General features: G+C 40.3%; 1 protein-coding gene across 7 annotated transcripts in view; it reads right to left on the bottom strand.

The window, feature by feature from the left end:
- The window catches only part of pcdh19 (protocadherin 19), an 82,196-nt gene extending 75,330 nt beyond the window's left edge, over positions 1-6,866 (bottom strand). For 5 of the 7 annotated variants that reach the window (XM_028008593.1, XM_028008597.1, XM_028008599.1 and 2 more), the window contains exon 1: positions 3,660-6,866. In XM_028008593.1, the coding sequence (XP_027864394.1) occupies positions 3,660-5,791 (2,132 nt within the window). In that variant the 5' untranslated portion in view covers positions 5,792-6,866. The remainder of the gene's footprint in view (positions 1-3,659) is intronic. The other 2 variants (XM_028008594.1, XM_028008596.1) reach the window with 1 other exon arrangement.
- Positions 6,867-23,537: the final 16,671 nt, after the last annotated feature.

Raw genomic sequence — 23,537 nt, 5'->3', positions numbered from 1 at the left:
GCAACCTGTGTGGACTGGATACCAAGACTGGCTCTGGCCCACTTCCTCCTAAAATCCGGCCCTGTTCAAAGCCCCTGTGCGAGTGTGAAACGGCACACAGGGGTGACCCACCACACCCGGCCTGCAGTGGGGCCGTCGTAAATGTTTGTTTGCATTTGCATGCTCAACAATCAACATGTCACAAACAGGCTGAAAATGCAAACATGCCAAAACCACAGAAGCAAAACAAAAAGGAACACACTGAACCTGAGAGGCACCACCGGTATATGCAATCATATTCAAAGCACAGAACACTCACTGATTCCAGTTTTTTCTTTCATTAGCAAGCAGGCCCACAAGCAATATAGAAAAGCAAGAGAACTGCAGATTCAAATTTGTTCGACGGCTCTCTGTGACTTCTGCAAACTGAAGCTGAGCATTTTGACTTTAATAAGAGCAAATGAGCAACAGAGCTATGCTTTATCAAAGGCTGCTCACATTGGGGGAAATGTCTACTCTTTGCAGAGCCTTGCAGTTTCTCCACAGAATAACAGATGTTAAGTAGTCCAGTGATGACTACAGCCCTCACAGGACATATTTACCATCATGTCTGGTGTTAGTTTTTTTGTTGTTGTTGCAAATTTTACTTTACAATCTCTACTGACTCAAACTCTGAAAGGTAGAATCTAATTCGATAAGATAATCCCTGTGGCTTATGTCCTTTATTAGATCCATAACAAGGATAGAGATATCTGTGAAATTGCAATCTCTGTTCCTGTCACTTTCTGAAATTTCTCTGCTCTACTCAGCCACACTGGTCTTTGGTATTCACCCCAGTGCAGCACCAGGGCTATCACTTTTTTGTTTGTCTTTTCATTTGCGTCTTGTTACAAGCACATAACCTCAATCAGCTCCTTCTTGATGCAGAGGGAAAGAACTTGGTAGAAAATACAACATCTCTCCTTTTTTTTCCTATCCTTCGTTTTCACATGTTCTCTCCGCCTTATGCCCAAATCGAAATCTTGGAAGAGAGAACTTCAGAGCAAGACAGACTGACAGAGGACAAGCAATAAATTGGAGATAACTGCTCCTCATATTCGAGGTGGTGACTGAGAAGCAGAGCACATCAGCGCTGATTAAAGCTCCCAGCGGGGAGACGGGCTCACAATGGGAGAGAGGAAAGTACTGGGAGCAGTTTTGAATTTCGAATTTGTTGTTTGTCTGTCACTGTGCCTTCGCTGCACAAAATGTATGAGTGACATTTAAATAAGAGCAAATGTTTTTAATCAAGCTGTAACTTCACAGATTTTTTTTCCTCTATTTTCAATCAAAGCTAATTCAAAATTACATCTGGAAAAGTATTTTTAGTCAGACAGGAAAGATGACTTCTCCGGGTCAACTCTCAAATGTGGAGCAGCAATCATTTCTGATCCTTTCCGTCAAGAAATACTTAATTTCCATATCTAATCTTGTCAGCTGAAAACATTTGGGAAAAAAGAAAACTTTAAATCAGTACAGTAGAAATAAAAATCTGATTACTATTATGCTCATTTTTCTGCATTTCTTCTCCTTTTAAAAATAATGAGGTGAACCTCAAATCAACAAAATTATGTCAGGAACAAAATACGACTATAGCTTCAGGTTAAATTCTCAAATCCAATCTATATGTAAATTTTACAGTCGTAATGTGGCACATGCAGGGAAATCAAAGCCAGAGCTGATGCTCAGATTGATGAAGAAAACAGAGTTCGCAGAAATGCATCAAAAGAGGGGGGAATAATCAGCTGCTTTTATCCATAAACCTGCCTCCTAACAGTTCATGACACTCATGTAACTGATAATATCTTCTAAGGCACAAGCCTAATCTCCTACATTTATTTTAGAGTAGCTCCTTCTGATGTGCCTTGATGAAAACAGAGGGGAATCGGAGTGATCCTGGAGGACTGTCCATAATCACAGCAGATTAGAGCTGATAACAGCCAATCAGCCACGGTGGACGTTAAATAATAAATGTCCCGGCCTGCCATTGAGGCAGCAGGACGTTAATTGTCCGGCAACACATCCGCAAATTGAACATGACAGTCGAACCGTCGTATTTATGAGTCAATTGGTTACAATGGAAGGATTAAATCCATCAATCACCGTTTGCCTTAATGCAGAACAGTGGGCCTCAGCAGAATGTGTCTGATTTAAAGCAGTCGGGTTCATGTAGGTCTACTTCAGCTGTGGAGCCGAGAAGGGAGAGAGAGAAAAGGGAGAGGAGGGGCGAGAAACGATCTGCAGTCCTCACATACAGGGCCTCTACATGCTGCATGGTGAAAAAGCAATGCACTGTCAACTGGCACAATCGCATTCACACACATTCCAGGGTTCCTACGCAGTCTGGAAAAAGTCAGGATTTTGATTTATCTAAATATTTTAAAAATGCCATTTCCGGGGAAAAAAAAGAAAGAGAAGTTTTTTCATTGATTCATAAATAGAGGGCATCCTTCAACGCACACTTGTTAAAATTTAAGACAAATTATTACATTTCGCCTTTCTTTCTTTTTCTTTTCTTTTTTTCTACTACAGCCTCTTAGATAAGGGTTTGATACTGAATCTTCCATTTCTTAAATGGGTGTGGAAACCTTTTCTTAGTAAACAAAAAGATAGTCCACATCTCCAACTGTGATTTAAAGTATCTGTAGTTAATGTAGGACAACATAAGCCATATTGAGCCATATTTGACAAGTTGTAAATTTTGAAGTGTCTATATGCCAAAATGAAACTAAAACAGCCCTCAGGAGCATTATTTTACAGAAAATAAAAGCCAATTAGGTACATATGTAGTAGGTCAAATATACAAGATGTGATAAACTCCCAGACGTAAAAAATCTGGAATCTGATTTTAAAAAATTTGGATAAGAACAGACACCATTCCTGGTTTCATTATCTAAAATATTCTTAATTTTTGAAAAATAAAGGGCTTTTTACATTCATAGCAGCCATTTGACTGGATTTTTTGCCTCGGTTTTACTTGGATCTTCTGTTTGTGAATTGTTGTTGTTTTGTACTCAAGATATCCACATATTTATGTTACAAGAATTGTAGAAACCAGCGTTAGTTTTTTTTTTATATATGGCCCACCACCCAGGGTGCTCTTCTGTCAGGGGCGGCACGAGTGATTCATCAAAATTATGTTTATATATTTCTGCCACTTGTGCCCTGCACATATTTTTAATTGCTGTTTCCATTTTCCTTCAGTGTTGGAATGAATACAGAGTAAATTTGACTCTAAAGTATGTTTCTGATCACGGGTTCTGATAAGTTTAAGCTGAACTAAAGTTTTTAAGGTAAATTTATTTTATTTTTTATATCTAGCTGAAAATATAAAATAGATAAATCAAATCTGAAAGTGATTACTTTTCATAAAATACTATTTTCTTAAAAACAGTAATAAAAAAAAAAACTTTTGTCATATTTGTGAAAACACACACAAAAAGTGCTTTTGTAATGTTTATGTAGTTTGAGAGGAACGTAAAGATTGGGCCTGAGGGATCTGGTTGCCCAGGGCCCCTTTCATATCAGGACCGCCACTGGCTGAACTATTTATAAATTTGAGTGTAGAAAAAAAAAAGAATTTTTAAATATGAACATCTGTAGGAACCCTGACATTCACATTTCCTGTGTTCATTCAGTACCTGCAGTTGTATGTCCGGATCTCCTTGTTGTCCCTTTTGCATTTGACCGCCACAAAGATCATGGTGATGAAGAGGATGGCCGCAATGGAGCCCAGGGCGATGATGAATATGAGGGACAGGTTGACGGGTCCGATGGTCTCTTGGGCGTTCAGATCCGGAGAGAGGTACACCACGATGTAGGCCGAGGCAGAGAGGGAGGGTTTGCCATGGTCCCTCGCCACCACTGTGATCTCATAGGTGGACTTGGCATTCTCCCCAAACATCCTGGTGGAGCGTACCTCTCCATTCACCTGGTCAATCTCAAAGAAGGCCCTATCGCCCTCTGAGATGGTGTAGGTCAGCCGCCCGTTCTCCCCTTCATCATAGTCATCAGCTTTCACCTGGGTCACCATGTACCCCACCCCAGCGTTCCTCGGGATGGAGACCTCCGCTGTACCGTTGACCAGCGGAGGGTTTGTCATCACAGGCGTGTTGTCGTTGACGTCCAGCACCACAATGCGAACTGTGGCGTTGCTGGACAAGGACGGGTTGCCATTGTCTCTTGCCAGAACTTTGAAGTCAAAAGTCCTGGTGTATTCATGATCAAACGATCTCATGGAGTAAATGCGGCCTGATGGGTTTATGCTCACGTATGTGTTTACATCCATGTGCTTAATCTCACCAGGGACTATAGAGTAGGAGACTGTGCCGTTCATGCCCAGGTCTGGGTCCTCTGCTGACACAGCCAGCAGACAGGAACCTGGGAGGTTGTTCTCCATCACCATCTCTTGATAGTGTGGCTTTAGGAAGTGTGGCGGATTGTCATTCTCATCTGTGACTTTGACCACCAGAGATTTGGTGGCACGTAGCTGAGGGATGCCGCTGTCCTCTGCCTGGATGGTCAGGTTGAAGGTGTCCTTCTGCTCTCTGTCCAGCCTCCCGTCGACCAGAATGGTGGAGAAGCTCTCATACTCTTGCAGCCTGAAGGGAACATTGCCCTGCAGGGTGCACTTCACTTTCCCGTTGGCCCCCGAGTCCTTATCTGACACCCTCACCAGCGCAATCACATACCCACGCTGCGCGTTCTCACTCACTTCCACCATCTCCGTGTTCAGCGAGAGCAGGCTGATCACAGGTGGGTTGTCGTTCGTGTCCATCACGTTCACTGTGACTTTGCAGTGAGCCGGGATGGAGTTGGGACCCAGATCTTTGGCCTGGACGTCGATCTCATAGATCTGCGTGGTCTCGTAATCCAACACGCCGCTGACGGTGATGATCCCCGTCCTGGGGTCAATTTTGAAAGCCTCCCTCGTTTTCTCGGTGACGTAACTGTTGAACGAGTACACAACCTCTCCATTAGTGCCCTCGTCAGGATCCGTGGCGTTCAGGTCTATGACTAATGTGTTGACGGGGGAGTTCTCCATCACATTCACCGTGTAAACCGGCTCGTCAAAAACGGGGTTGTTGTCATTAGAATCTATCACTTTAATGTTTAACTGGACCGCGCCTATCTTCGGAGGGTCTCCTCCGTCCTCTGCGCTGATTTCATACGTATAGTGGGACTGGGTCTCTCTGTCTAAAGATTTCTGCACAACAAGCTCTGCGATCTTGGATCCGTCCCCTCTAGTTTTTATTTCTAGTCCGAAAAGCTCGTTTGGGGTGATGGAATAGGACTGCACTCCAAAGATCCCCGAGTCCGGATCGCTCGCACCCTCTAGGGGAAACCTGGTACCAGGGGACGCGTTCTCGGAAATTTCTATGTCAATGTGGCTCGTTGGGAACCGGGGCGCGTTGTCGTTCAAATCCTCGATTTCAACTTTGATTACGCAAATCTCCATGGAGTTTGACATCACTTCTAGGGAAACAATGCACTTCGGGTTCTGTCTGCAAACTACATCCCGATCTATCTTCATCTGGGTTGTAAGAATCCCGGCCGGACTGAGTTCCACCCATCGCGGTTCTGAGTTGGAAATAACCCTCAAGTAAGGAGGCTGCGGCGCAATCTGAAATCCCAGCTTGACCGCGTCCCTCGTAACGTTCCCAATCACCGACCCGGGCTTCATCTCCTCGTTTATTCCATATTTCAGGTTGATAACAGCCTCAGTTCCGACCCAGAATAAAAGGAAAACGGAGGCTAGTTGTATTAATTCCATCTCCAGGGCTTGCTGTTGAACCTGTTGAGTTTTTCTGAAGAATTACGCACAAGGATGCGCGTCAAAAATAGGAGAAAAAACGCGCAGATAAATCATCTCTTTAAAAAAACTAAGTTTGATTGAATGTCTCTTCTATATGCAGTCAATGAGCTCTAATTCTAACAAGTGCCTATTTGATTCTTCTCAGGCAGAGCACATCCTCCGGTCTGCTGCAGCGGGAGAAACACTGAGCGCGACAGAATAGTAAAAACATGCTGAATCTTCTTACAGTTGGGATTTAGCCGTGGAAATCCGCGCAGCTCTCAAAGAGCAGAAAACTAATCTTACGCACGATTCATATGTTAAAGTGTCCATTTTTTTAAGAGAGCAAAAGGGAGGAGAAAAAAATGCTGCAGAGACTCAAGTCCGCAGAAATCTTGATCTTTCGCGCAGATGGAGTGATGTAGCTGAAAAGTCTGTGTGAATTTCACCGCCCCGACCTGACAGGGGGTCGATATTCAGGTCGTCCCTTTTTTTGGATAAAAATAATCACTCTTTTTAATTAGAAGCAGCAATTTTTTTAAAAAAATCCTCGCATCTCAATAAAAAAAGAAGATCTTCAAGCAAGGAAATGTTCAACAGTCCGGATATCTTTTTGCGTAAAAGGGGTGCAGTTGAAGGAATGTCTCATCACATCACTCAAACTCCCGATTACCTTTTCATTTCCAGCAGATTTATCCCTTCTTCCAACCCCTTCCTCAAGTCTTCAAGCTTTCACTTCCTAATTAATTCCCTCGCATCTCACTTGGAAAGGCTAAAACAGATTCCAGTCAATAGTCCAGGCGCACAAAAAGAAATCCGCTGAAAATGCAGCCAGTTGGGATGAGGCGATGCCAGAGCTTACTGTACGTTCAAAACGCATCTCATGTGTGGCTGCAGAGAAACTGAAGCACAGTAGCCTATATCCAGCCTGACTGAGGCAGAGAGAGGGATGGAAAAAAAAGAAATCACCACTCGTTGCCAGTAGGCTGTCTAGTTGACTCCAACAAGCGCTCCTCTCGCTTCGCTGGTGCACACTGGCAGACGCGCAGCTCCGAGCTGAGCGCTCAGTCTCAGGACCCGCAATCCCCTCAGCCAATCAGGGGTTACTCAGGAGGGCCGGAGCTGCTGGTGGGTGGGGCGAAGTAGAGCAATGAAACGCGGCCAACTACCTGTTCTCCTGCAGATGGAAGACTCTACAGGCAATTATGGTGTACACGCTAAACACGAAATTAGATGGTCGTTAGGGCTGCTTCCAGAAGTATGGTTCTGTGGGGATGTGGGGGGGAATCACCATGGGAGTGGATCTCTGAGAGGGATTTCAATGGGGCCCACAGTAAAGAAAAAAAGAGGAACCGTGTTTTTAACGCAGCAGAGACGCAGAGGAGAGGTTACGTGGGGTAACTTTCCAGAATTTTGCTCGTTTTCTCTTCTGCAACAAGCACCATGAATCTATTTCTAGTCAGATTTTTCACCCTAAAGCTTCACGCACTGTTTTGGTCTTTTTTTTTTTTTTTTAAAGTTTGTGGACTTCTGAGCTGGTGGTATTTGCCGAACCAGAGTTCAATTAAAAAAAAATCCAGGTCATCGTGGTGTTTTATGGGACTCTGACAAGATTTGAATTTGAGGTAATTGTTTTGATTAAACTAATAATTCAGAATGTTGGAAGTGAGACTCTCCTTATGGGCAGTAATATCCCTGTCATCTTTATTATAAATCCAGATTAGTTGGACCTGGAGGTGAAAGCCTGACAGACACAAGACCAAACTATTCTTCTAACTCCAACAAAATAATGAAGCTTTACACCAGTGTCATGTTTGCATCACGTGGATATTTACAGAGAAACTAATGATTATTAACACTGGAAATAAACGCTGGAGGCGGTGCAGCACCACTGACCTTCCTGAGGGAAGCAAGTGGTAAATGTAAAATATTTCTGGTAATAGTAAATGTCTGACAGAAAAAGTACGTTGTTAAAAAGCAATATTTTAACTGGAGCTAGAGGGAGCACTATTTTACTGATTTTTATGTAGCCGTGCATTTCTATCAAATGTTTTACATGCTGAAATTTTAGTAAGTGTTTAATAGAAAAAGATTTTTAGTGGCACTTCTAGTAAATCCCTATCCAACGCACACATGATAATGCTTTAGAGTTCAGAAAGCAGCACCAAAAATGTTTATTTTAGATGATCCAAACCCCATGCTATCCATACTAGCATAAATTTTTATAGTGTACTAGTAAAATAAAAATAAAATCACCATGTCCCAGAATGTGTGTTGCTTAGCCCTCACATTAAGCACTTTCCATTATTTATAATAGCAGTCAAAGTGTGGTTTAGCAGCCATGTGTCAGGAAGAGGATCCCAGTTAAAGTGGATGAACTTATAGAAAATTGTTATTTCTTCACTGATAAAAATTAAGGTGGGGAAGATGAATATTTTGTGGCCCCTCATCTGGTATCCTGAGCAGCAGCTTAGTTTGCTTATGCTTTGGGCCGGGTCTGAAGGGATATTAAACGCACCAGGACTGGTTTTAGGTTCTCAAAGACAAACAATTATCATTTGTGACATCACATGGTAATAAAAAAAGGAAATATTTTTCTCTGCAATTTTACAGTTACTACACTTCTCAGTTTTTACATTTATGATAAAATATTTTTTTTACATTTAAAATTTTGCTTTTATCAACACTTCAAAAGCATTCTCATTAAATACAAATATGAATTTCTGAAATCTATATGTTGTGAGAATTCATGTATTTGGTATCTCCAGCAGGTCGACCTATTTTCCATATGTCTGGCTTGGATTTCTTTTTATCCAAAGATTTATTTGTTATCTACTTTTAAATTTTACAAATTTCATTGCTTTTAATTTGGCTATTTACAAACTTTAGATAATTGTGATTTAGAAGTAGGCTCTTCCTTAAACATAACTACACATTTGAAAGTGTAAAGATGTATATTCTGGATTAAGCAGCCCTTGGGGGACCCCTGCTGGTCTGGAGGACTAAAGCAGCTGCATAGTTTGCCACGCCTTGGGCCGGCTTTGATGGGAAAGACTTGTCACCTCTCATCAAATGTTTTCATTACATGTTTGATTGAGGATGCCTGAGGCCTCAGGGTGTTTGATGTCGGTCTTTCCAGTTAAACACGATTGAAAAAGACAGTACAGGATGAACTTCCTGTGACCTTCTGAATGTCAAAGTCAAGCCTGAGCCTGTTGATTGCAACTGCCTCTGTATCATTTTACACCATTTACACGCTGATATGGTTACTTGTTGTTTATTGTACAGCCCAACTTAAGCTGCAATAATGAGACAACTACCAATATAATGACTGAATAATTGATATGGCTTAAGTTTCCATGTTGGAAAGAAATATTGACAAATCAATAAAGCACGTTTTAAAATTACATTTTGAAAGATTTTCCAATCAATAAGGCATTTGAGCTCCACTCCAAATAGTTTGCTGCTTTAGGATAATACACAGTCAACCTACAACCTGCTTCATTAAAGCTATAATTAGCTTCTCTCATATAAAAATAAATATGCTTCAGTCAGTATATGAAAACGCTTGTTATTAAGTTAATAAAGAGGAGAGTGCTGACCTACAGTCTGGAGCTCATCATCATAATAAAAGGAACAACACATCAATTAGGCCATTATTCAAAGCGACCCTTCTCTCTTATGGCCGTGTAATTCAGGCCGACGTTATAGCTGCGGCTCCTTGTGATGTGAACAACCACCAAGCGCTCCACACGCCAGACCATTCACGAAAAAAAAAAAAAAAACCTCGCAAAGGCATTGAAAGAAAAAAAAATTAAACTAAAACTGAAGTTCTGCACATACTGCGTCCTCTTTCCTTGAAATCTCACTTCTCTTTAGATACACTCGCTAACAGCTGGCTTCTTTCTCTCTGTCGCGCACCCCAACCCACGCCCACACACGCACACACACACACACACACACACACACACACACACACACACACACACACACACACACACACACACACACACACACACACACACACACCATCTCTCCCTCTTCCCCTGCAACCACCCTGCTTGATCCTGTCGGGAGGCAGGCCGATTTCCAAGTCACAAGGGTGACACCTAGCGTCCGCAGCCGCCCCTCGGTTCTGTTAGTCCAGGTTGTTCGTCTTGCCCCCCGGACTCCTTCACCCCGAAGAAAAACAAAAGCGCTCCTCGAGAATAATAATGAAGCACATCAGCTTCCTTCCTCTATTGAAACAGAAGTCTTCATTTAGTATTCTGTCCATCACGGTCATTTAGGCTCTGAGCCACATCCAATCATTGCTAATCAACCGTGATTGGGTTCTAAATGAAGATAATACAATTTTTCGGGAAAGTGGAGATGTTTGTTTTTAACTTATTTTATTTTTAGAAGCTTAAATTGAGTCAGTGCATTAAAAACGTGAGAGTATTTATCACTACTAAAAAAATATGGATCTCCATTACTTAAAAACTATCTGCACCACAGTCTGTTGTATTTACTTATCGTAGATAATTCAAGTGAGAGCAAAAGCAATATCTGTGTATAAATCTCAAATGTGTGGCATGCATTTATGGAATAAACTTTTGCTGCAATTGCAACTGTAAAAATGGGGATTTTCTTCTACTATCTTTGCATATCTGCTCAGACTGAACTGTGAGCATCAGGTTATCCCAACATTCACCATAAATCCTTAGTTTTGTGGCTGGAACACATTGTAGCTCTGGGTGCTGCGCTGGAAGGTAAATCTCTGCTCAAATCTAAAAGTCGAGTGCAACCTCACACAGCTTTAATGTATTTAGCTCCACATATTTTCCCATCCACTTTGACCAGATTTCTTCACAAAGTCTTCAAAGTCTCTTCAGCCACATTTCATAGTGGAGGTGTTGTTTTCATGGTTAGTTTTCCTGCACACATAACCAACAGGTCAGTGTTAGTCTAATCTGATCAGAGTAGTTCGCTTACACATTTTCTGTGTCTTTTTATTTCGTTCAACAAAAGCTTTTCTTCGCCCCACCTTTTCAGAAACACTTGTACTAGTGATAATCTCACAGCTCAGATTATCCCACCTGAGCTGTGGATCTGTGCAGCTCCAAACTTAAACCTGCTTTATCCCTGACCTGTCTGCTGCGTTCCCTCATCAACATCATGATGGGGGTGAGCGACACGGACTTAAAGGTTTGCTATGATAGCAACAAAAGTATGACTAAGAAGTCAAGTCAAGTTCATTTGTATGGTACATTTCTGCATTAAGGCAGTTCAAATGCTTCAAACACTTCACATCTATTAACCTATTAGCTACTTATTTAAAAGGTAGCTGTTTGGCCGTGACTGCATCACAGCAATCATAACGCAACACAAATACCGCTCTTGAAAGACATTTGAAATATGCCTCTTTACGACACAAACCACATACAGAACTGTGATTTATATCACTGAACGGCACACAGTTACTGCATTTAATCATATTTTGGAATTTGTGGGTATTTATCAATAATCTAATTGAACAAAGAGTGGAGACAATAGTAAAACTAACAATCTGGACAGATTTAAACATCATTAGTTGGAGTTTATCAACAACTCGATAAATCAGAATACTTATCATAACAAGGAATTTATCACGATAAATGATAAACAATACGATAAATGTCCTTCCTTAAACCATGATGTTTGTTCACGAATGTTTACTAAACGTGTGAGGCTTTCACAGAATATCTGGATCTACTAAATCACACACAGTTCAGCTCTCCTTACTAGAAACTTTGATGGGTTTGTTTAGGGATATCAGAGTAAGTAGTTTGAACACAAACGTAGAACCGTGTATCATCGTCCTTCACAAATAAACACGTTTCTGTCTAAACACATAAAATCCCAGGAAAATTAACTGAAAGTTTTAGTTGCAATAAATCAAAATGAGGAAAAAGTACAATGAATAGTTTCTTCAAAACACTTTGCATCAAAACTCATCGAACATTCCTCACCATCAACAAAGATATTGAAATAACCAGCAAAGTTTCCTTAAGGCAGCGTGTCTATTCTCCTGCATTACGCAGCCATATCTGGGCAAACATGCGTCAACAAAGCAACTTGTTTGTTCTGCTGCAACACTTTCCAAGATATGTTGCAAGTCGCACATGGAGAGTGCCGGTTGAATCTTTAAGCTCATAAATTCTTAATGTCGGTGAGTTAAACAACCGTAGGCAGCGGCGGGGGACGTTTCCCTTCCTCTGGGCTTTCTGGTGGCCATGTGTATACCAGAGCGCATTGCACACTTTGCGTTTCCCTCAGCTTGAAATTATGCTGCAGAGGCTTACGAAAAGGAACGAAAAGGTTGCACTCAAGCGCAACTATTGACTAGAAATGCATATATATGGTTGGCTTAGTGTATTTTATATATATATATATATATATATATATATATATATTTGTGAAATTAACCATTAAGTCTCTCAATTAGAGAGCTAGAGTGCATGAGAAGGACCTGGAGGGTTAGAAAATGTGTCAGGTTTTCTTTACCCCCTCCAGTCGAGTGTGGATGCAGGGAACAGCTCTGCCCCGAGCAGCAGGGTCATAAACTACATCATAAACTACAGCAGTAATTTAGCCTCAATGTTTTCACTTTTGTCCTTCACAGAAGTGTTGTATTTCTTTTAAGCTACAATCTACCTCATATATTTACAGGTGCTGGCATTCCTTTGTATCCTTTATTGATTTTTGCATCTATGTTAAAATCTTTAAACTTTACCCAGTGAGTGATGGGTCATTGACAACTCAGCAGCGCCGTTTGGATATTTCATTAAACTGTCAGTACAAAGAGCTCTGAAGCTTTTAGCCGGACATAATATCTACTTGCCTCGTTTATGTTTTTCAAAAATAGAATGCTCTCCTTCACTGAAAACATATTTCAATGACAAATGTGAGAAACACAAATCTATAAACATGACTGTGTGCTGATTGAGGCTTCAAAGTGATAATTAATGCAAATTACATACTTGTCACTAATGTGCATCAAACATGCAAAACTATCCTGTCAAATTAATGGAAAAAGAAAAAAACTGCAATCTCAGTTAAGCTTTGTTTTTATTAATACACACATCATTTATCTGATGTGCAGTAAATTAAAAACAGAGAAAATATCCAATCGTTTTCATCACATGTTATCTATTCTTCATCAATGTGTTTGGGTTCAATTTAAAAGCTATCAAGTGCTGTGGGGTATTTTTAAAATTGAAAATGAAAGATATCCCCCATATGTTTTTCCTCACACATCTAGAACTGCAGAAAGAGTGATTTAGAGCTTTGCAGAGGTTTTATTGTAAAACCTGAAGACAGAAGGCAGAGTTGCGTTATTGAAGTCCATGGGAATTTCAAAACCTTCACATCAGTTTTGAGCATATTTGAAGCGTTTGTGGTGGGAAGCTTGAACCAGTGCTGCCGAAAGTACACAGAGAATGACTGATTCTGTTTCATATCAGTCCTTTTTTTCTCTCCTCTCGCTCTCCTTCTCTCTTCTGCCAAGGAATGGCACACGTCTGTAGTCTGTCCCTGCTGCTCACTTGGAAAGGAATATCCAAGCTCCTCCGACGGATGCTGGCTTTATCACCTCTGACTACTGCGCTGCTCTGGATCTCGGCCCGTGCAAAAGACACAGACTTAGAGGAGCTGGTGTAAAACAGCAGAGACTGAGGCGTATTGATTCTAAATGGGCAAGATGGTCATGGTTATTTTGGCTGCAGCTGAAGATGATGTCATTATTATGGTCCTACTGCATACAGCTCTACTTAAAAAATGTATTCCTCCTGGGCCTCCCTTGCCAGAAGCGTTGGAAAAGAAACTGACAGGCTTAATCCATGAGGTGCTAGTCAATGACAATATGACCTTCACTCTTTTCTACATTTTGCTATTTCATAACACATCAATTAGCGTCAGCTCCTAATGTCCATGTAAGGATCCAGAGTCTTTTGGGATCACCAAAATGGCAAAAGGAGCCATTTAGAAGCAAAACAGTTTCTTTTTGTGATTTTCAACAATTGTTTTCTTGGGTTCCGGTGACTTTTAATTTTATTCCTAATTTCCCCAAGCAGTTGCCCAGGACCCATGGGTGAGCTGAGGAAGGAAGAGTACAGCTCGGCTTTCTGTTGTTATGAGTCGGTACCGTTCCTGCTGCTCACCGTCAATAAACGAATGGAAATAATACCGCTACACTTTCCTCTGTTTTCTACTTGAAATAGCTACAAAACTAAACCATCCTATTGTTGCATACTTTGTTTTGGTGACACCCAGCTCAGCTTCCAGAAAAAAAGATGTTTTTATGGAGGGAGCCTGCACAACATATCCTGCAAAGCAGTTTTCTAAAATTCAGTTCCTCTGGTGTTTTAGAGCCACAAGTCTGACTTTTCTGTAAAGACAATAAAATTCCCTAAAGACATAGTTTATCAGTGATTGGAGATCCATCCATTATCTTCACCTTGTAGAGCAGAACCGTCAAACTCATTTTCATTTTTAGCAAAAATCTAAAGCCCTTTTTGCACTGCAGGGTCCGGCCTGGCCCAGCCCGGTCCTATTGGTGCTACGGCCCTGGTCGTTTTGCATTGAGCAGGATACGTCACGTAAATCGACTTGTTGCTAAGGCTACCCAGGTGATCTCTGAACAGTTTTCTTCTTGGGTCTCCCTTCCCGCTTTTTCTGTATGCGCTCATGAGCGAGGAAGCTGAGGGAAACATTTACCTCAGCTTTACATCTAACGAAGAAAAAAAACTCTCATCTGAATGTCTGTCTGAGCTGGACTCGCGGCCAGCTGAAGTACCGCTGCGGTAGGCGGGATTTCCCGGCTGGAGCCGCACCGCATGCGGAAATCTCTTCGTTCACAGTCTTGCCGACTTCTGATCGGTTCATTTGGAGAAATTTTATTTACATTTACCACTAAAACCTTTGGCTGAAGATGCGATTGTAATCCCAGTGTAGGGTAAGAACAGATTATGACTGGAACTTATTGATGCAGCATATTGAAATGACAGACATCTAGAGCTCCTCTGACCCAGAGATCTGGTCTTTGTCCCGCCCCCGCAGCCAACGAACCAATCAACAGCTAACTCCAAACCGGCCCGGTCTGGCGGCCCGATTGGAACCGCAGCTCTCGGGGTTCCAGAGAGCGGGGTGGTACCGGGCTGGAAGTGCTAATGCAAAAACGATCAGCTGGGCCGACCCGGGTCCAGATGTGCAGTAAAAGGGGCTTAAATGTTCTTAAAGGGCCAGTTGCGCCAGAATGTATTGATAAAGCCCATTAAATTGCTAAAATATCAATAAATAGCTGTTTGTTTCAGCATTCAATAAGTGTTTCTTAAAATTAAATAATATTTATCTTCTTTTCACTCTGATCAGACCATCCAGGATTTTATGATTGTTTTTGTGTTTGCTTTTTTTTGTAATCAAAATCACAGATCTTGTAATACTAATTTAGAAATATTTGTAAAGACTTCTTAAGATATTTGCGCTAATCTGTGATATTTTATGTGACTTTTTATTAATCGCTGTAGTGGACATAGACTATAACTTGACATCAAGTAAGGCTGATGTCAAGCAGCAGCCACTTAAGCCGAATGTGTTTGGACAATTTGGAGAAAAAATGTGAGTAAAATCAGGAACAAATGTGGGGATCTGTTGATTTTGTATGAATTTTGCAGATTTATGGAAAAACTGGAGTGACACTGATGTAATTTGGAGTCTAGAAGGCCACATAAAAAGCTACGGCGGGCCAGACTTGGCCCCCAGACCTTGAGTTTGACACGACATTAGGTGAATAAATAACACATAATTAGTATTTTTATTCTTGTCTTTTCCTCATATTTTAAAATGTTCTCAAATTTTACTTGAGAGATGTTTTCTTGTACTCTGTATAACTGCAACAAAATGATTGCGGTCCATTAAATGTGACCAAACAAAGCTGAACATAAGACTAATGTACAAATGAAGGAGTCTATTTTTTTTTTAATTAAACACAGACAAAGTAATTTCAATCAGAGATCACAAAATAAACACATCCTGGCAGTTTCAAGTGTTAGCGTGGAACAAAACGTCTCTGATAACTCCTGATCACACATGCGTGGGTTTCAACAGTCCTCAAGAGCTGCTGTTCATTTTCTCATATCTGATCCGATGTTTTCTGGTGAAATGTCAACCGTTTCCTTCATTCGCCTAGCTCAAGTTTAAGAAAACGAGGCGCCTCACCGTTTATTTCTACCTAGACCATCTCCAGCAGAACGCGGCCGGAGATGGTTCATGCATTTACAACGGCTGTGGTCGTTGTGGCATACAGATGCAAATGAAGGAATTGTTGAATGTGGCTGTTTGAAGTTGCATGGGTGGTGCGGATGCTGATCATCAAACGCAGAACTAATTTATTATGCAGTTTGTTGATTTTTAAACAATTAATAATTTGTAACCCAATGACCCATTTGCCTCCGAAATGAAATATATTTAAGAAAAGCTTGTTCCACTCATGCATAATTGCTTTAGCAATTTATGTTGTTAGGTGGCAATTAGCAGACTTTGTGTACAGTCCTTTCATATTTACAAGCAAAAAAGCCAAGAATTTTTGGCTTCTTTTGCCAAAAACATCATATTCATATAAATTAGCTTAAAATGTCTATTAGACTGAGTTTCTTTCTCTTACGCTGTATTGTTTTTTTTAAATTATTGGTTAAAAAGAGCAGCAATTGTTGCATAATTGCTTTTCATTTACAAAATGCAAACCTAACTTCAGCAAAATGTCATAGAAAATCAACAATGTCTGGAAGACATTTTATAATAATAATAATAATTATATTTTATTTCTTTAACATTTTCCAGAATGTGTTGTGTTTCCCTGCTGGACATTTGTAAACAGTGTCTTGCACAAGTATTTATACCTTTTGAGCTTTTCTACATTTTGTCTTAATTTCAGCAAACATTAATGTGTGATGACAGGATGTTACAAGATAGACTGAAGTAAATAATTGCTTCAGCTCAGTCAGACTGGATGAAGAATGTCCAAGTCTTGCTACAGATTCTTAACTAGATTCAGTTCTAATACTTTGACTAGGCCATTCTAACACAGTAGTATTGTTTGTGTCCAAGTTCAGCAAATTTTAGATGCATATCTCTGCCAACACACCTGAATTTCCTCACAAACATTCAGTCATGCAGTTCTGCAGAGGTCTGGTAACGAGTCATTCATTTGACTCAGGTGTGTTGATCCAACACACCTGAAGGTTGCAGGATACTAGTTCTGCAGTGCATCTAATATTATGTTCAGATTATAAACTGTCCTTGCATTGCTAGTAAATGTTGATGGATGGTCATATTTTGGTTGGTTTACTTAAAGCTTGACATGTTTGTTTTACAACCTAAAACCAATTTTAATGTCTCCAGAACTTTATCCTGACCTGCCTGTTCATGTCTCATATATTAATAACTGGTCTTCATGATGCTGTTTGTTCTCTAATGTTCTCTTTAAAAATATTGAGGCGTTCACAGAACAGCTGGATTTGTAATCAGATTAAATTAGTCACAGGTGGATTCTGTTCGAAAGCTCACTGTCTTCTGAAGGCTGTTGAATTTCATTTAAAGGTGTCAGAGTAGAGGGGATAAATGCAAACCCAGCTTTTTAAATTTTAATAAAAATTTGAAAGCCACTTCCACTTAGCAACTATGTGCTGCTTTGTGTTTATCTACCAGATAAAATCCCAATAAAGTACAGTTATATTTGTGCCTGAAAGAATTTAAATACCTCTGCAATATTTCTTCTTCTGGCCTGTTGAAGATTATTGAATTAAAAACAAATTGCTTCTTAAGACTTTCTGCCAAATAAACAAAATTGTCTATTTAATGTATTTTGAACACAGTTTATGTTTACATGATGAAGTCTGACCATGAAACTGGGAAATAAACTTGTTACAGTATAAAAACAAAATAAAACCAGATCAATTTAGAACAAGTTTGATACGTTAACTGCAAATGTTTTAGCTGCATGTTTGTGAATGCTTGACTGCTAAATTGGTGATATTTAACATCATTTGCACATTTCTATAGCATACAGCACAATGCATGCAATCAAAGGCACAAAGCTGTGCTCACAATTTCATTTTGATCTGATTACACTAGTGTGCAAAATCAGGTGTCTTTGTTAGCCGCACTGCGCCTTTTCCAAAGAGAGAAAGGAGCGGAAGACAGAAAGAAAAGCCCAAAAATGCAAAGAAAGAGAGAGACAAAAAACAAACTCAAGACTGAACAGACAATACAATGGATCTATAAACACACACGTCTCTGTTTTCCTGGAGTCTGGTCAATTAGCTTTGTGCAGTCGTGTTTATTCAGTGTCAGCTCTGATTTATAGGCACTACATGGTGAATGGGACACCTGAAAATGCAGTTTGGTGTCTGGGTGGGACATTGTTGCCAACTGATACCATCTGAACAACATGGCACTTATCTCGTTGGCCCCCATGGGGGTGTTTACAGCTGTTTGCTCGTCAAGACAAATTAGCGTGTCGGTGTACCTTATTCACCCTCCCGCAGCAGAACTGTGAAGGCAGACGTCACCTCCCCTCACTTTGCCTTTGAATTGGTGCTTGTTTATCCCATGCTGTGTAGTTTGTGACACATTATATAAACACCCTGTAGTCTAGTTTATTTATTTTTTAAATTTCTCAACCACAAATTCCCAGGTATTTTATTTGGATTTAATCTGATGGACCAACATAAAGTAGTGCCTGATTGGGAAGAGGGGCGAACATTATACATGGTTCTAATATCAAACACATGTATTGAAGCCACCGAGTCAGTAAATATCAGCTTCGTTTGTTGGGTGTCTCTGTATCCACAGAACAAAAGTTTTACCCATTATTCCCAGACTGGATGCAGAGATTTGAAAGCCTGCGACAGCCTGCTATTGAGAAAATATCCAAGCTAATCTTCCACTTAGTGCTTTTGCTAACTTTGAAATCATCTAATGCACTTAGTTTCCCCTAATTTATATTTTTAAGATAAATTCTAAAGAACGAACTGGAGCCCTACTGTGGGCAATTAGGCAAAATCAGCAACTGAGTTTGTAATTAATCAACAATTATAAAACTGAAACCCTAAGTGAAAATTTTGCTCCAAAGAATCACTTCCTGAATCACAGCTGTACAGGTAGATGTGCAATAACAAATACGACCCGGATAAAGATGATTTACTATGTTATAGCACATGAGGTGTCACTAACACATAGTGGGTGTCAATATGGTTGAATTTAGTGCTTTAGCTACATAGCATTAGCTTCTGCTTAATACCATGTTAGCATGATGCTTTAGCATTAGCAGAACTAATGTTTAAAACAGGGGCGTCAAACTCATTTTCGTTTTGGGCCATATCAAAACTCAGACTGTTCTTAAAGAGCCGGTTGAGCCTGGATGTATTGATAAAACCCATTATATAGTTAAAAAACCAATAAATAGTTGTTTCAGTGTTCAGTAAGTGTCTCTTAAAATTAAATAATATTGAACATCTTTTCACACTGATCAGTCCAACCAGGATTTTGTGATGATTTTGAGTGTTTTTTTGCAATCAAAATTATAGATTTTGATTGTGATGATCAGTGATCATGATTTGTGGTCCTAATTTAAAAATATTTGTAAGGAATTTTTATATTTGTGCTAATGTATGATGTTAAACATGACTTTTTTATTCATCGCCATATTGATCATGGGCTATAACTTGACATCAAGGAAGGCTGAGGCAGGCAAATTTGGAAATTTGTAGACTGTGTGAATTTTGTTTGAGTTTTGAGTGAGTTTTACAGATTTGTTGAAAATCTGGAGGGACTTATTGATGTAATTTGGAGTCTGGCGGGCCACATAAAAAGCTACGACGGGCCACATTTGGCCCCCGGGCCTTGAGTTTGACACATATGGTTTAAAATTTGTACTTAAGGGTTAGCACAACCAACTTTTTAATTAGCCCAAAACTGATGACGCCACATTAGGGTTTAGCTTTAGTGGAAAAACACTCTTGAATTTGCTGGAACATGAAATAGTGTATTGAACTGTACCAATCATTGCCGTAGCGTTCAGAGAAAACAAGGCATAACAAACCTTTGAGGTATCACAGACCAGCAGGATTCATACTGAGGATTATCATTAAAGTGACTTTTAAATGCAAATTCACTGGATTTTATTTAGGGGCATTTGAGTCAAACAGTTTGGTGGGCATTTTAAGCTTTTCCTTCCACTATATTTTCCCATTAAACAAAATGAGTTGTTTATCCCATTTTTCCTTTATGTTTGCCAATTTTTGACACTTTGTGTTGCTCTGTCACCTAAAATCCAATAAAATTGTACTACAGTTTATTATAAGGTTGAAATGTCCAGAGCTTTGCATACTTTTACAAGCTTCTGTAGGTTGTGACACTTTTAATTAAATTATTTCAGTAAATCTTAGCATTTTTGACTTGGGGAGCCACAAAGATGAAAACATATTGTTGGGATTTTTCCTCCTCTAATCTGTCTATCTAATCTAATATCCAAAATGTTTTAAGCGGCTGTGTCTGGTTTAGCCGTGGTAATACTCTAAATCCTGACTAGCCTGAATGTGTTGCACACAGCATAAAAAAAGAGAGACAAAAAAGAGAGGTTAGGTTCACTGATGACAACAACTCTCTACATAAACACGCACACACCCAGTCTCCCATCCTCTCTGCTTGCCAGTGCTGTCCTCTTGTTTTCCAACACACCTAGAACAACAGATGCACATATTTTACTTACAGTAAGGCCTAAGTGAGAACGTTGTAACCTCACTCTAGCAAAAGTTGACTTCATGCTGGTGAAAAAGCAGGTTTTTACACGAGCTGTGACAGCGTTGTTAGCAAACCCGGGGCGGGTAAGCGCAGCCACCCCTGTGGGAACCCATATGTCGCCTGTGTGATAGATGCGGGAGCCTGAGGGAGGGTCATGTTTATTGCTTTTCATAATGTGCCACTGGTGCATTGGTGGTAATGGGGACTTTGCCCTATGATTGTGCCAGTTTAAAATGCTACACTTCATCACCTTAATACCGGGCCTCAGGAACATTTGATGACACAGGCTCCATAAGGCTGGCTGCAAATTAGTGGCTCTAGTTATTTCAACATTAGCTTGTCAACACCTCATCTTAATTTCACAGCTGAACCATATAAATGGAGACCTTGAATGCTTTGGCTGCTTGTGTTGCGGGTAGATAGGACGTGAGTGCGTGTGTGAGTGGGTGTAAGCACACGTTCGTGTCTATGTCGCTGCATAGGGGTGTGCGTGAGTGTGTGCGCATGTCAGCATGTGTCAAAAGAGGCATTCTTCTCCTCAGAGAGATATAAATTCAAAATAACAGACACAGAGATAGAAATAGAGGGAGAGAGTCAACGAGCGTGAGCGGTGGAGAGAGAAAATAATCTCATGCTATGTTATCCCTGCAAAACCTGACAAACCACCCCCGAGACTGATCTGGCTTAGCATGCAGGGTGGTTAGGGGCTTGTTTGTGCTCCTATGATTGGAGCAGGCCAGGCTAAGTTGGCCTCATAACAGTCCAGTCACAGTGGAGCCCCAGTGGGGTCAAGCTGCCTAGAGAGGCAGGCCTGTCTCTATCTGGCTGCAGACATCAATGAAAGCAGCCGTGCAATCTACTGGGAAGCTTGGGCAGCCCACATTTCCCCCCCTGAAGGACGGTTATTAATTGTCTCCATGTTGCGTGTGGTTCGCTTGCACAACATGCTTTTTTTTATTTTGGGTTGAACGTTTTGAATTCCAGGCATGTGTCCCAGAATGCAATTAGCCCTCCGCCATTAGATCAAGCGACACATGTCTTCTCGCCTCATTCCTGGTCTGGAATTACAGTGAGGGGCGGGAGAAAAGAAAGACATTAGTATGGAAATTAGCTGCCTTCAAAGCCTTTGGCGTTAAAGGTGGCGCGAGGTGCTACAGGAGGTTGGCGGCTCCTTTTACAGATATCTTAGCAGCAGAAAACCAGGGGACACGGGGGGATTGACTTCCGTGGGAGACTCAAATCCTCCTGTGCAATGAATGATTAAGGCAATGGGACTTGAAAGGCACATCACGCTGTTTAGTAAACTGTAATTGTGCATTTGGTACAGAGTGGTCTGGCGTAAGCAGATTGTATTCTAGCACCACACACACTGACTTTTTGATCCTGGGAAGGCCCTTTATATTTCAAAATAAACATATTAACCTTTGTAATCTTTTCCAAATAGAACTAAGCCTCAGCCGGCAATAGGAGTCGGCTTTGCATCCTTTCCTCACTCTGGGGTTCGGAGATCCTTTCCTGTTAAATTCAAACCATTTAACTGATTCAACTCATCAGAAAATATACTTCTTTTTTTAAAACGTCGGCAGCATATTTGTAAATTCTCTTTGGTATGACAACTGAGTCATGAATTTAGTCTCAGTCACAGTATTTGTGGTAGATGGTGACAGTTCACGTACACACAGGGAACAACTGGCATCCAGCTGACTTTTGCTGAAATTACCTTAACAACACTGACATTTAGAAATGTAAAACATTCAAAAACACAAGTCATAAAAAAAAGAAACTGGAAGGTTATATCTACAGCATTTGGATTGCAAACTCAAACCTCTTCAATTTTTCTCACAATTTGTCATTTAACAACCCGACTCTTTATTGAAATGTCAAAAATGTGCATTGTATGACACACACATAAAAAAAATAAGAATGCTTTGGGCTAAAGAAACCACAGCATGGTAGTGGCAGCATCATGCTGTTGGGGTGATTTTCTTCAGCAAGGAGGAAGAGTTGATAGGAGGGATCAGATCAGCAGAGCTACATAAATGTCAAAAACAGAAAAGCTGCCAAAAGACAGCAGCTCTAGAATGGTTTGAATCCAACATATTCAAACCATATGCCATGTGTAAGACTGGCCTAGTTAAAGTCCAGAACTAAGTTAAACTTGTTTCAAAATAGAAAAATCGATTTTGCCTGAATTTCAAATATTTTGCTATGTAGAAGTTTTTAAATGCATGAAACTAGTGGAAACATACAATTCAATTCAGTTCAATAAAAAAATACCTTATTGATCCCAGAGAGGAATTAAGTGTTGCAACTCATTTAATTAAAGTTATTGTGCATGGTGATGGATGTGTAAAAGGAAAACCTTGCAGATGAAACTGCAGTGAAGGATGGTTCTAATAAATAGACTGAATGGAGTCTATTCTCTCTGAAATTTTCAGATTTTTATTTGCACCAAAACAGTATGATTTTCCTCCCACTTCACATAATATCCAAATAAAATAGATGGAGGCATAAACATTTTGGAGAGAAGCCGTATTTATTCGGGATGAAATGGGGGCAGACAATTTTGTCAATCAGTGGTTCAGATCTGTTTAAATCTGTGTAACATTTTAAAATTTCACAGCTTGTTTACTTGCTTTAAATCCTCTTTAATGGAGATAATGCTTTTGCTTCATTAGTTGAACAGATTTGTTGCTCATTGCATTAATTTGAAGTAAACTCGATGCAATTTCCTATTTTGGCCAATATTATTTATCTTTACCCTGATTAAAACTCAAGAGGGGCATTTTTCTTTGCTGTTGTTTCTTCATGAAGTCTTTTGATGTCTGGGCGATGCGGAGCTGTTGAGGGAACATCGATTGGGAGACAAAGACTGACGTAATGCCCGAAAAAGTCCTGAAACTCA

This window comes from Xiphophorus couchianus, chromosome 23, assembly GCF_001444195.1.
Source record: "Xiphophorus couchianus chromosome 23, X_couchianus-1.0, whole genome shotgun sequence".
NCBI lineage: Eukaryota > Metazoa > Chordata > Actinopteri > Cyprinodontiformes > Poeciliidae > Xiphophorus > Xiphophorus couchianus.
This window is presented reverse-complemented; position numbering and strand designations above follow the sequence as displayed.